We start from the raw sequence: 14,301 nt of genomic DNA, 5'->3' as shown, positions 1-14,301 counted from the left end.
AAAAGATGTTTATTGCACTATAAATTTGATGGAGAGTTTTCAATTTTTAATTTTTTTTTATTATTATACCAAATATCACTCGTACGAGTTGTGAGAGAGATCAGAGATTGACTGGTTTTGACGATGATAGATAAAATTTCTAGAACGACGAAAATAATACCTGCAAAGATACTCTGACGTTCAAATTAGAATAAATCTAAAAGGTGTAGGTAATTATTAAGATTGAATATCTTATCTGACTCCTTTTAAAGATGGGTAAAGAATTTGAGTTACTATACCAATTTAAATCATAATAAAAACCTAGATTCAGATAACTGAATTGGAGGTTGTTCTAACGAAAAACCCAAAAATTGAATCCGGAACAATTATCAAATTTCATGTTTGAAAATTATACTAATAAATTTTGAGTCCCAAAAAGCTGGAGTGTGATGAGGACATATGTATGTGTTATCTCTTTCATTTTCTAACCACTTTAGAGAAAGAAACTTTGCAAGGCATTTATACAGGTTAGGCAAACCACAAAGATTCTCCGTGGAAATGCAAAAGTACTTCTAAAAAAAAAAAGAAAAACTTAAAATTAATTATAAAAAAACTGATTTTGATGAAAAATATTATATAGCAAAAATATCATCCTAAATCGGATTGGTCCTTTATCACGTAACGTTAATTTTTATTAGGAAATGGAAATTTAAGCTGTGAAATTTAAATTATATAAATACTATTTGAATAAAATACGGATTAAATATACAAAATATTCTATCATAGTCATTCATTATTTTTTTTTATTAAAGATAGGAGACTCGAATCCGCTACCTCTTAATTGAATATGAAGAGACTATGTCATTTGAACTATAACTCATTGGCATCATAGTCATTCATTGTTACCTACATATATAATACTTGATTAATTTTTATGAATAAAAATATTTTTATAGTTAATGGATAAATTATTTGTATTTTTTGTAATTACCTTTATCAATATTTCTACCTTTGAGAATAGTTTTATAGTTTAATAACTAGTAACACATATATTAATTAAAATTTGACGTGCTTGTAATTAAAGCAAAAACATGGAAAAGAAGCAAAATGTGTGCCTTGAAAGTAGTTTATGTATTTTCTCCATTCAAAGTTGAAGGAGTGATATTTATGTTTCACATTCACACAGAGAACCGAATAACAAACAAACAAACAAAGTGAGGAGGTACGTGCACCCACCCCCACATTAATATTGCCCTCTTCTATCTTTTGTATAAAATTTATAATTAAAAATTATTAAAATATTATTAACTAATAATTTTATATAAAAAATTATTATATGTAAATGTTCACTCTTTTATATATTTCTAAAAGAATTTAATTAATAATTTCATATTTTTATAATTACACGTGAATTTATTTTCAAATGCTGACATCATATTTCCTCCGTTATGACGCACACTTGCCTTTATATATAGCCCCTTCTTTACTTCTCTTCTTCCCAATTCACACGCTCTTCTTTTCTCTCCATAAAAAACTACACAATACCAAAGTATTAATAAAAATATGGAGGGAAGTGACACTAACAACACCACCTACTCTAACTCTACTTCTACTTCTTCTGGTGATCCTCCTCCTCCGGCGGCGGCAACGGTGGCGGTTGTAATGAGCCCTTGTGCAGCATGCAAGATCTTGAGGCGAAGATGCACGGAGAAATGCATGCTTGCGCCATATTTCCCTCCCACCGAGCCTACCAAGTTCACCATTGCTCATAGGGTCTTTGGCGCTAGCAACATCGTCAAGTTCTTGCAGGTATTTTTCAAATGCTTGCGTCGACTTTACATATAAAGTTGATAGCTGAAAGTGGTTAGATAGTTTAATTGATTTGACTAAATTTTTATCTAATGGAAACTATTAACTTCACGTGAAGTCGACTGCACCTGAGTTTTCACTTTTAGATTCTTCTATAATTTCCACTGTGTTACACATATCAAAATCAGCTACCAAAATCAGTCGTCAGTATAAAATAAATTAAATCATACATATATTTATATACAAATATATTTGTGATGGATTAAAATATACAAATAATATTTTTTATATAATTTATATTTAATTATTAAAGTATTTTTACAGTTTAGATAATAACAGAATTTTGTACATTACGTCAACATCTTTCTTTCTTTCTTTTTATTTAGTATAGTTTATTTATATAAGAATTTTCCGTTGGGATGAGAAGAAACATAAAAATAAAAAAACTAAATCAAGATGTGAATCTAAGTAATTATTGTTATTTAATATTAGAATTTACTGCGTGAGTGTGAAGACGAGGAGGAAGGAATTAGAAAGTACCACTCCATTATTCAGAGACAGGATGCAAGACTAGACTTCTTCAAGGGACATAAGTTCCCTCTTTTTTATGCAAACCCCTCAAACTTTGACCGTCACAAAAAATTTCAAATCTTCTTAAAAAGATACTTATTTCAATCATTTTAGTTGTTGATTTTAATTATAAAAAATATATATAATATATTAATTAAAATTATTAAAATATTAATATTTTAAAAATATTTAAAAAATTTCCAAATGTATATATAATTTTAGAATTATCTTATTTATATGATTTTATTTTATATACATATATCATTTTTGAATAATTTTTCTATTGAAAGCCAACATACAGTGGAGACGTATATAGTAGCTCCTTGTTTTTTTATATTATTTTGTTATTCTTTTACTAATTATGCTTAGGGGAGAGGCATGCTAATTAATTAATCACATTGACTTCCTCATTCCAATAATGGACCTATAATTACTCAAATATAACGAATACCTAATTGTGGGCCTCTTAGTAGTTATATGTAACACTCTTCACCTCTTCAAAACTCTATAATGTTTGTTAATATTGCAAGTGTGAGAATTGTATAAAATTAATCCCACATAAAAAAAAGAGTAAAAATTTTATAAGATGAGAAATTCATTAATTTAACATTTTAAGATTTTGAGTTAGATGTTGTGTTCTTTTTTTTATTTTATATTCTCTCACTTGATTCCTCTCTAAAATCTCCAGTTATCGAGTATTCTGTTGGCCTAAATTTGTGGACCATGAGACTTTTTTATTATTTAACATAGAATTTTTCACTAATTAGTTTTAAATTAAAGCTCATATATTATTTTTTTATATATATTTTAGGAGATTCCGGAATCTCAAAGAGCTGATGCAGTGAGTAGCATGGTGTATGAGGCAAGTGCAAGAATAAGGGACCCAGTTTATGGTTGTGCAGGTGCAATTTGCCAGCTTCAGAAGCAAGTCAATGAGCTTAGAGCACAATTGGCAAAAACACAAGCTGAGGTTGCAACCATGCAATTTCAACAAGCCAACCTTGTTGCCCTAATTTACATGGAAATGGCACAACAACAAAGTTCCCAACAACAACAACAAGAGTTTGAATCATCACCTCAGCAATCATCAATGGAAGATTTCAATGTTCCAAGCCCTCACTATCAACAAAGTAACATCAACTACTTTGAGGATAACCCTAGCCTCAATTCATTGTGGGAGCCGCTCTGGACATGATTTATCATACGTTATATACGAGAAATGATATTTGTACTATTTTTTTTGTACATGACATTTCTTTCGTATAAGAGATGTGTATACAAAAAAAATAATATAAATATTATCTTTTATAACATACCTGGATAATCTAAGAAAAAAGTTATGATTTTTGTACTTAATTTTTTTTAATTCTAAATTAGATTATTTTTCTATATGATTAGATCAAATAATGTGTGAGACTTATATAATTAATTAATGGGTTCTCATGCTTGATTTAATAGTAAAGAAAAATAAATCCATTTAGTATTTAAAAAGATAAAGTATATAAATCATTTCTCAAAATAGATATATATGGATATTGCCGAAGAAATATTGAATTATGACTAAAAATAACTATGTAGCTAGGATTTAAGTTGAATTAATTCTATGGGGAAAGAATATTCCTTATATACCTGCGACCATGTCTCCCATTATTGCGCAAGCTAGGTGAGAATTGAGAAATGAGGTATATGAATATATATATCACATCATCTTGAAAGTATATATATATATATATACTTTCAAGATGATGTGATCATTTAATGTATGTAATCTTTGCAATTTGAAGAAGGATTTAATTTTTATGTAGTGATTGTTAATGTAAATATTCTTTTTTATATATGGTATAAATTTCTTTAAGTATAACGTAAAAGGTTAAATTATTATAATTAATGAGAAATTTTTAGGACCCATAATTTTTAGTATTTTTTATTGTTATTTAATTAATATAAATATTAAATTATTTTTAATAAATAAATTTTATAAATTTATGTGTAAAAATTCTAATATATATATAAAAACTATATCAATTTATATAAATAAAATTTTTTTAAATATAAATTATATATTTTTTATGTGTAAAATAATTATATATATTAACTAAAATATTATCGATTAACTGCTAACAAAAAAATAATAATATTTACGATTCACGTAGCCTTGCTCATAATTAATTAAGCATAACATATAATAAACTTTCCACATACAAGGTATATATAGCTAGATATGATCAATCAATCTCTTTCAAGAAAAAAAGTCATGTGATGATAGGTCTTTATTTACGGTGGAATTTGAATCTTATACACCTATTTTAATAATTTTGATTTGTCACATACTGTATCATTCAGAATACTTTCAAAGTAATAGCTTTTGACCATCTTGTGTCTTCGGATTCGCTATATTATTGTCACCATGACCAACTTTCAATTTTAAATATATAGCCATCGATAGGGTAACAATAGGCCACAATTAGAGTTGAGTAAACTGGATATAAAGACATATCTCAATATGGGGGCGATATCCCCCAAAATAAAAATGTGACTAATATTACCAACTAATATGAATTGGTTGAGTAGTCAGTTTCATCTTTTAAATAAGTGTCAACCATTTAAATTTTATCTTATATATATAATAATTTATTAATTAACGATAGACTCTTAAATAAAATTTAAATTCATAACAAAATAATAATTTTATCTTATATATATATATATATATATATATATATATATATATATATATATATATATTTTGGGTGATGTACTATATATATATATATTGTTAATTACTTAGCTTTTTTATTAATTGTCTCATTAAAATTTTAATTTTATTAAGTACACAATAATTTTTATAAATAATATGAACAATGAATTTTTAAATTGATCTAATAAAGTAAAAAAATAACATTCCACTTTTAAATTACCTCTTAAATTTTAATATTAGAATAATCATTTACACATCTAATAAATTGAATATTCAGCTATTATTTACTGTACTTGAATAAATCGAATAAAAAAATAATTATCCAATTAAAAATAATAAATATAATCATCTGTATATTTATTGAATTAAATATCCAATATATATATTATTTATATTATTTGGGATTTTTATTACCAACCTATATTTTTCTTTTTAAGATTTCAATGGTAAGGAAAAGACAAAGCATGCTCATTTAATAGAAGAAAAGGTGAATAATTCCGAATATGTACGTAACATCTAACTATTTTGGTTTCCACATCTAACTATAAAGTAGAAGAAATAGACAAAGACAAAACTTCTTTTAACTTGTAAATTTTATCAATTATGATTATTTTATTTAATTCTAGGAAGCCACATACAAAAAAGTTACATACGATCTGCGAGATAAGAGATTAACGAATGGAATTAACTTAAGAAAATTTAGCAGTTAATTTATTAATCTGTTTAAATAAGTGTTATTATATTAAAAGTTCGAATTCTATTAAAAATTTGAATTCTATTATATACCTGTAGTAATTTATTAGTTAATTATAAATTTTTAAAAGTTAAGTAATGAACTAGTGTTCATCCTATCAAATTAGAGGATAGTATGAAAAAAAAAACAATAGAGTTAAAGTTTAATGGTCATTGGTGAACAACTTATATTAAAACTCATTTGTATGTGGCCACAATATTTGGCTTTTAATTTTATTTGAACTCATCGCTTTTGTATTTTATTAAAGATACTTAAACTTATTTTTAGAGTTTATATAGTTTAATTACTTTATCGGTCTTATAATTTTATTGAATTTTCAATTAAATTTTTATATTTTTTTAATTGAATTTCTATATCATATTAGATTTTGTAATTAAGTTCTTGTTGTGACAGAAACGTTGAAATTAACTGAATATTTCGTTAAACAAAATAAATATATCTAATACTTGACTGAATACTCCCTATAATTTTACAGAATATTCTGTTAATTTCAATATTTTTATCACAATAAAAATTTATTTACAAAATTTGATATGATATAGAAATTTAAATAAAAAACATAAAAATCTAATTAAAAATTCGATAAAACTATAAGAATTGAATAAATAATTAAACCATTAAATAATGTTCCATATCTGCACTATATATATAGTATGCAGTGTCTCAAAAAAAAAAAGAAAAAAAAGAAGCATGCGTGAATTACTTTCGTCAAACGTAAATAAATAATAGCTTAATAAAACAAAACAATGTTCAATTGTTCATGGAACATAATGCATAAACTAACATGCATGAGAGTGTGACCTGAAATTACTACAAACATTGTCATGTGCTTCACATTCATCACATCGATGGTAGGTCAACATTGTCATGATGGGTTATTGTTAATTTCACAACAAATAACTCAAACAACTAAACAATATAATTTCTTCAAAAAATAAACCTAATAAACATTAAAAAAAAAAAACAATAAGCTAAGGTGGCATTATCATTAGTTTTCAAAAAAAAAAATAATGGGCATCACCATTTCTTTAATTATATATGCAACACTTGTAACAATTTTTTGCTGCAATTTATTTTCATCATTTTAAACTAATTTTTAAACAAATAAAAGAAAAAACAGTGCCTCATGTATTGTTTCCTAGCTACTCTCCTCACTGTGTGAGATAGATTGTGATTGGATGCCTAATTTGGATTTATGTATTCAAAAAAAGGGAACGTGTTTCCTGCGCTATATTCCATTCCAACATTGAGTGCTACCATTTCTATTTTTTACCAAAAAAAGGAAGAAAACTATCTCACACAAGAAAAAAAAACGATATTTGCATATTAAATATTCTTTATATATGTATAAAAATATAGTTATTATCAATTAATAGTAAATTATTCTTTAATTAACAAAATAAAAATATATATTAGTTGGTAAAAAATAGTAATATTAAAATAATATTTACGACAAAAAAATATATGTGTAACGAAATTATCCATAATATAAATCAAAATCAAGCATTCTACATACTTAGACTCCTCCAAAACGTGCACCATGGCAAAAGGTAGGTTCATCCCCCCTCTTCTCATAGTATTTTGTAAATTGACAAATTTAGGACTAACTTTTACGAATAGGATGTATAAGACAGAATTTAAACTTTAAACATCTATTTAAATAAATAGATTAATGAACTAATAATTAGCTAGAGCAACTAAACTTAGTTCTCTTTAAAAAAAAAAATTATACCTTTTTTAGCTTCAAAGTCCAATAATTAATTGGTATATGAATGGTTTATTATGGCAAACGAATTGCGCCACTTATGGGGATAGCCAAAAGAAATGAATAAATAAAAGTTTAGGTAGCTAGTAATGTATTATTATATATACATTATTTTTGGATATATAGTGTGCTAAAGCTACTACCTATACTTGAGTTGATACGTAGTTGCATTTTTTCTTTATGGCATGATTTTAAATAAGAGTGTTTATGGATCGGATTCGATATATTTGTGGTGTTTATCCGAATTCGATCTGAAAATTGTGGATATAGGTTCGATCCGTAACACTTTTGGATCGGGTCGGATCAGACCGCACGTTAATAAGATCGGTTTGCGAATTTTGTGTTTGGATCCACATATCCGTGTATCCGCAAAAATAAAAAAATAAATAAGTAAATATTCTTTTTATGTTTTATTTCAACTAATAATTATCATATATATTATATTATTTTAATTTATTATTTAAGAAAAGTATATTTAATATTATTTTAAGAGTAAACATGTTTAAAAGAATAGAAAAAATAAATTTTATTGATTTTTTTAATAAAAATAAACTTTTAAAAATACTTTTGTATTTTATGGATATATCCGATATTCGATCCGATCGGATTGGATCCAATCTTAAAAACTGCGAATATTGGATCCGATCCGATTCGATCTTATACATATTTTTATTTAATCATACTTTTTTCATAGATGTGAATTAACAAATTATTTATTTTTTTCTTAGTTATAAATACACACATCTCCCCTTTGAGTCAAGGGGAATAGTGTATTATTATGGCGCTAATTCAATGCAATTTCTCTGCCTATACTATAATATAAAATAATATTAGAGAGACCAAGTAGTAGTATTATCATGCTTGTCTGGTGGGTACTGAGTATAGATCAGATCAATCCCCATCATTAGACATTAGTGGCATTAGGTTTTAGCTTCATCTAAATGACCTTATGGAATCTACTTATTTATATTTTTCTTTCTTATTTACAGGATCGGATTAAAAATTATTTTAATTGAATTATACATATGATACGTAATAATCATTTGTGTTACATTAGCGGATAATGAAGAGGTAATAAATACAGTAATGTTAAGATGACAAAAATATAGTTTAAAATTATTTTATTTAGTATTTATTAATTTTAGTAAAATTAAATAAAATAAGTTATAATTATTTTTAGTTAATTTTTTTTGTTATCAAAAATTAATATGGGACTAATTTGAACATGTGCGGTGACAATTTTTTTGATCGATAATTATTAAAAGTGAAAATTCACGTGTAGTTATATTCATGTAATGTTGATAGTTAAATGATAATTTAATCAAATTTATCAAATTATTAAACGACTCTAAATTATTAACTTCACATGACTGCATTTGAGTTTAGTTTTTTCCTTATTTAAAACTAGTCATTCTTCTAAGTTTCTCAAGTAAATTAAAGATAGAGGAGCATATAATAATAATAATAATAACAAAGGCAGAATACCAACATAATAATTCAACAAAAATGAAAGTCATAATAATAAGCAAATGAAATGTAAATGCATGATGGTAATATCATAGCAAGTTTCCAAATAATTCAACAAAAGACCAATTCTCTCTTCTTCTTTTTTCCATGTCAAACAAAACTAAGGCCAACCGTAAGTAATAGGGGTGGGCATGGTTTGGATTTTTAAAAATCCAAACTGGATCCACTCCAGAACCAGTTTTATGGTTTAGGAAACCAAACCAGAACTGGATTGAAGAGCAAAATCGGTTCTAAACCGGTTTGAAAAAACAAAAACCGATTCTAAACCGGTTTTAAAATTTAAATCCGGTTTTATTTATAAACCGGTTTTAAATCCGATTTTACTTGCAAAACCGTTTAAATCCGGTTTTTTTAAAAATCCAGTTTTAAAACCAGATTTTTGGTAACCAAAAATCCAGTTTTAAAACCAGTTTTATATCTAGTTTTGCTCATGAATCTCAGCCATCCCCTTTTTTTTAACCTATTAATTTTAGAGTGCAATAGCTTCCATCTTCTGTTACACATTCAGAAAGGGGTTTAAAGAAAATGGAAGCTAGCAAGTTAAGTCTTCATTTGCTATCCTATATTTAAGTCTTCATTTGCTATCATATTCCACACCTCAGCTTAAAAGTTCAGAATTGCATTTAATAAAAATATATCTAAAAGCTAATCCTAAAACTATAAAGTACCTAATAAAATAATGTTGAAAGGCATACATAAAATGTAAAATTTACACCACTATAACGATTATATCAACATGCTACAAGGTTTCATTACCAGATACAACAACAGATAAGGTTAAAATAGAAAACTTAATGGGGTTCAATTAACCTATCATGATAGGAAGCCCTGCAAGCACATGCTCTATGAACAATGAATAATTCAAGTGGCAAATACAAATATCTCAAATGTCAACAAGCAGAATAATGAAATACATACTACTAAAGAGCAAACTGAATTGATAAGTTAACAATTTGTTTACATGTTAAATCTCATATTAATGTTTGATATTCTGTGTACACATGATAATGCAATCAAGGAAATATTGAATAAAGATAAAGCATTTAATATAACAGATTGGATTCAACTAGAGGAAGCTATATTTGGACTTTCAAATGTTCTAGTTTTTCATAACTCTCCCCAATCCCCATCCCCAAATTAAAACAAATACTAGTACTATGCATGCCACCTCCATCTATCTCTATAACAATACTAGCTATTACTGCATGAACTAAATAATTTAGTTAAGTGTTGCGAGTAAAAATATTGGTCAAGCCCAATTAGGATAGTTTCAATGACTATAAATACAGATAGTTTCAAAATTAGACCTTTTAGTGTGGCAGCTGCTAAACAATTAGGAGCAGAACAAGACAGCAGCAGAACAAGATAGCAGCAGAACAAGACAGCAGCAGTGTTTCATATCAACAAAATTAAGGTGGGGACTAGTGAAAGCAAGCACTCCTAAGTCCTAAGATCTTGAGTTGTTTCCATTGCCTATATTATAGTTGCTACTTGCTAGAGCGAGATATTCAAGGCAGTAAATAATGATAAGAAAAAGAAGGCCAAGGCAGAACACAGTTAATGATTTTTCAGAACAAAATTCTATTTACAACAAAAATCAGAACAACAAAGCCGGAAACATGTATAAGATAAGTTAGTTTTCTTCAACTAAATAATGATTTTTCATATGATTGCTAATTGAACCACAGTTAATACACTTCTTACTAAAGTTCTTGAATCAATGTCACCATTTGAAGTGTTCTTACTATCCCTCTTATGCAGCATTGTTCAAATTCATCATTCATCCCTGCAACTTCAACTACTATCTAATTCTAATTCCTATAAGAGATTAGGAGATTGGTTGTTGGTTATATATATATATATATATATATAACTAAGTAGCACAATACATATAGAACACTTACGTATTGGCTTAAATCAGCAAGTAGATTTTTTATGAAATCAAGTTTTAGGGGGGTTCAATTTGAAAATTCATACACCGTATATAAACAACTAGCGCTACATATATACTATATATATTATGGTACATGCATGAACCAAAAAAATAATAAATGAGCATGGCAATCAGTTCATCAAGGATTCAACAAAACAGAACAAATCAGTATAGTCATGAAGGAACAAAACAGAACAAATCAACAAAATAGAAAAAACCCAAATAAAACTCAGAACTCAGAACCAAGGGCAAGGAGGAGGCTTACCTCAATTGATGAGCATGAGCTCCGGCGAGCCACCAACGAAAGAAGAAGAGAACCGAAAAAGAGAGAAGACAGAGTCGCGAATGGGAGGTTGAGGCAGAGAGACAGAGTCTCGAATCAAAGTGAAGACTATAGACTCGAAGAGGTAGAGGCCGACGAACCACCGGCGAGCTCCGACGAGAGGCAGAGAGGAAGAAATGTTGACGGTGGCGAAGAGTGGATTTGGTTTTTTTGAATGGATTTGTCGAAGAGGAGAAGACTCAATTAGGGTTTTTTTAGATCCGGATCTTAATTTGGATCTGGATTTGGATCCGGATTTAAAACCATTTAAATGGATTGGATCAAAAACCAAATTATAAAATAAATGTAATTTGGTTTGGATTTTTTTTGGTTTAAAACTGGTTTTTTTAAAATGGTTTGGTTTGGATTTGGTTTAAAATCCAAAATATGGATTTTTTTGCCCACCCCTAGTAAGTAACGCAAGCATGGTGACTTAAAATGCCGACATTGCCTCTTATTTGGGGGAATTAAGAAAAAAAAAGAGATGTAAAAAATACATTACTAATTTACATGATAAAATTAAATAACACGTCGATAGTGGCGGCAATGAGATTGTGTTTTGATTTTTGAATTTGAATATACTAGACACTACTAGGAAAAATTAATATAGATAATGGCAAGTACTTGAATATTGCAATTTTAAGATTTGAATGAATCGTTATTTTAGAAAAATGATATTCACTTCCACATATAATTGTCATTCTATACTGTCTTCAATTTATAAATATTTTAGAAGAATTGGATTATGCATGACTAGTTTAATTTATCAGCCTTATTCTATGATTCAGGTCAACATGGCTCATCATCTAGAATTAATTAATCTGCATGCATTGTCAAAAATAATGGCAGGGTCAGTCAAATATTCATGGAAAAATATAAAAGGCTTTGTTTGACATTGAGTTTAATTAAGATACGATCCTATATTTATTCCAAAAGATTAAGCGGTTATATATATAACGGTAAAAATTTACATGTAATTATTTTTATATAAAATTATTAGATGATAATTTAATTAAATTATTTAATAATTTTTAGTTATCAATTTTACATGATAATTATATACTTTATAATTAGATATTTTTTTAAATTAACAATTAACGATAGAAATTTAAACAAAATTTCATTTAATAAGTCAACAATTAAAGATACAAAAAAAAAAACAAAATTAATTAAATATTAATTAAAAAATTAATTTTCAAATTTTTTAATATAATTTATTAAGCACAATATAATTTGTTTTAACTTATATATCAATGTATTAAATATTGACAGTAAGTATACATTTTTATCAGTAGAAATTCAAGTACAGTTAATTTTATATAAAATTGATAGTTGAACATTTTTAAATATTTTTTATATTTAACTAAATTATTATATAATAACTCTCTACTATTAATTTCACATAAATTTAACTGTACTTGAGTTTTTACCATTTTCATTAGTAGTCGTTTTTTATTTTTCATGCCTTGCTTCGTTCACTCTTTACTTTTCTTCCCCTTTTTCACAGCCTATAAAATAAGGAAACTAAATGGCAAGTATAGCAGACTTGGAAAAGTTCAATCTTTCATAAAAGAATTACATGCAAGCTCCTACAATTATTTATTATAAAAAGTTATCTACCTTAATTCCAAAATTTAATTATAGAGGTAAATTTATCTCACGAAACTGTTATTTATTTTATTTAAAGAAAAACAGACAATTTAAAACTTTATACATCCATCATGCTAAAATTTGAACAAGCATTTGGAAGATAAAATTTGGTGAAAAAATACGAACTTGTGTATAGTGCAAAAATAATTTAATAACAGATTTATTTTGATAATATATCATAAAATTATTTATTTTAAAAATTTAAAAGATTAGATAAAGGGACACGAATGATGTTTGTATATAACATTTGTGTCTAAACACAAATTGTATTTATAGAAAAAGTCAAAAAAATTAAATGTAAAATAGGTTAACCAACATGGAATTGGTTAATGTATTTTAACCCTTTTATAAAAAAAATTCTAAAATTTAAGCCTTAAGGCATTACAAAAAGTAAGAAAAAAAAAGTTTTTTTTTTGTTTTGTTTTGGTCAATATATGTATCTCCTCCACGTTGAGTGATATCCACTCTTTTTTTGGATCGAATTTATTCAGGCCCAACATAATCATTAGGTTCCATAGTCCCCGGTGAGTTAAGATAAAAAAAAAAAATATAGAAAAAGAAAACCCATCCAAAAAACATAATAATAACAGAGATGTCAAATTGCATAAATTAATTTAGTTACGGATCAAATAATGGTGATAATCATCAATATGAGTGCATAGTCTGTTATCCATAAATGTGAACTTGTGTTGCTCCGTCACCTGCAAAACGTAGGTAACGTTTTGTATGGGACAAAAAAAAAACTGCTACCTACTGCAAAACGTAGGATGCGGTTGGCAGAAAAAGGCGTCTGAAAAATCGAAACGTGTCGGTTGGCTCCCTGCATACAGATAGGAGCAGCCTTTGACTAGCCTGGGGTGCTCAAAACGCAGCTTGCATTTGACAGGTGTTAAAAGCAAGTCGCATGTTGCGATTGACAGCCTCCAGCTTTGCATGCACGACACGTGTTGAATGGGCAGTTGAAACCAGTCTTTAAAAGCCAAAACGCAGGCAAGCAAGAGTGAAATAATGTGCTGAAAAAGAGTGAAACATTGTGCTGGGAGTGAAAGAGAGGGTAAGTGAGCCGAGATTGAAATGGAGGGTAAGGGAGTGAAACATTATGCTGGCATGAAGGAAGAAGGAAACCGGAATGGGGTTTAGCCTCAAGTGAGGGAAGAAGAAAAAATAGTGCGTGATTTTATTACATCTGAAAAACACATTATTGAATACTTGGATTATTCTCAATGAATATATTTTTTTTAAAATTTTATGTTCAATAAATAAATATATTTATTTGTATTTTATGAATTTGTGT

At 27.1% G+C, this 14,301-nt stretch overlaps 1 protein-coding gene across 1 annotated transcript; it reads left to right on the top strand.

The window, feature by feature from the left end:
• Positions 1-1,476: 1,476 nt before the first annotated feature.
• Positions 1,477-4,158, top strand: LOC112786521 (LOB domain-containing protein 1-like). The gene is made up of 2 exons (XM_025829895.2): positions 1,477-1,788; positions 3,170-4,158. The coding sequence occupies exons 1-2, from the start codon at positions 1,543-1,545 to the stop codon at positions 3,551-3,553; spliced, it is 630 nt and encodes a 209-aa protein (XP_025685680.1). The 5' UTR covers positions 1,477-1,542; the 3' UTR covers positions 3,554-4,158.
• Positions 4,159-14,301: the final 10,143 nt, after the last annotated feature.

Source organism: Arachis hypogaea, chromosome 3, assembly GCF_003086295.3.
Source record: "Arachis hypogaea cultivar Tifrunner chromosome 3, arahy.Tifrunner.gnm2.J5K5, whole genome shotgun sequence".
NCBI lineage: Eukaryota > Viridiplantae > Streptophyta > Magnoliopsida > Fabales > Fabaceae > Arachis > Arachis hypogaea.
The sequence above is the reverse complement of the archived record's forward strand: the minus strand, read 5'-3'. Positions and strand labels throughout refer to the sequence as shown.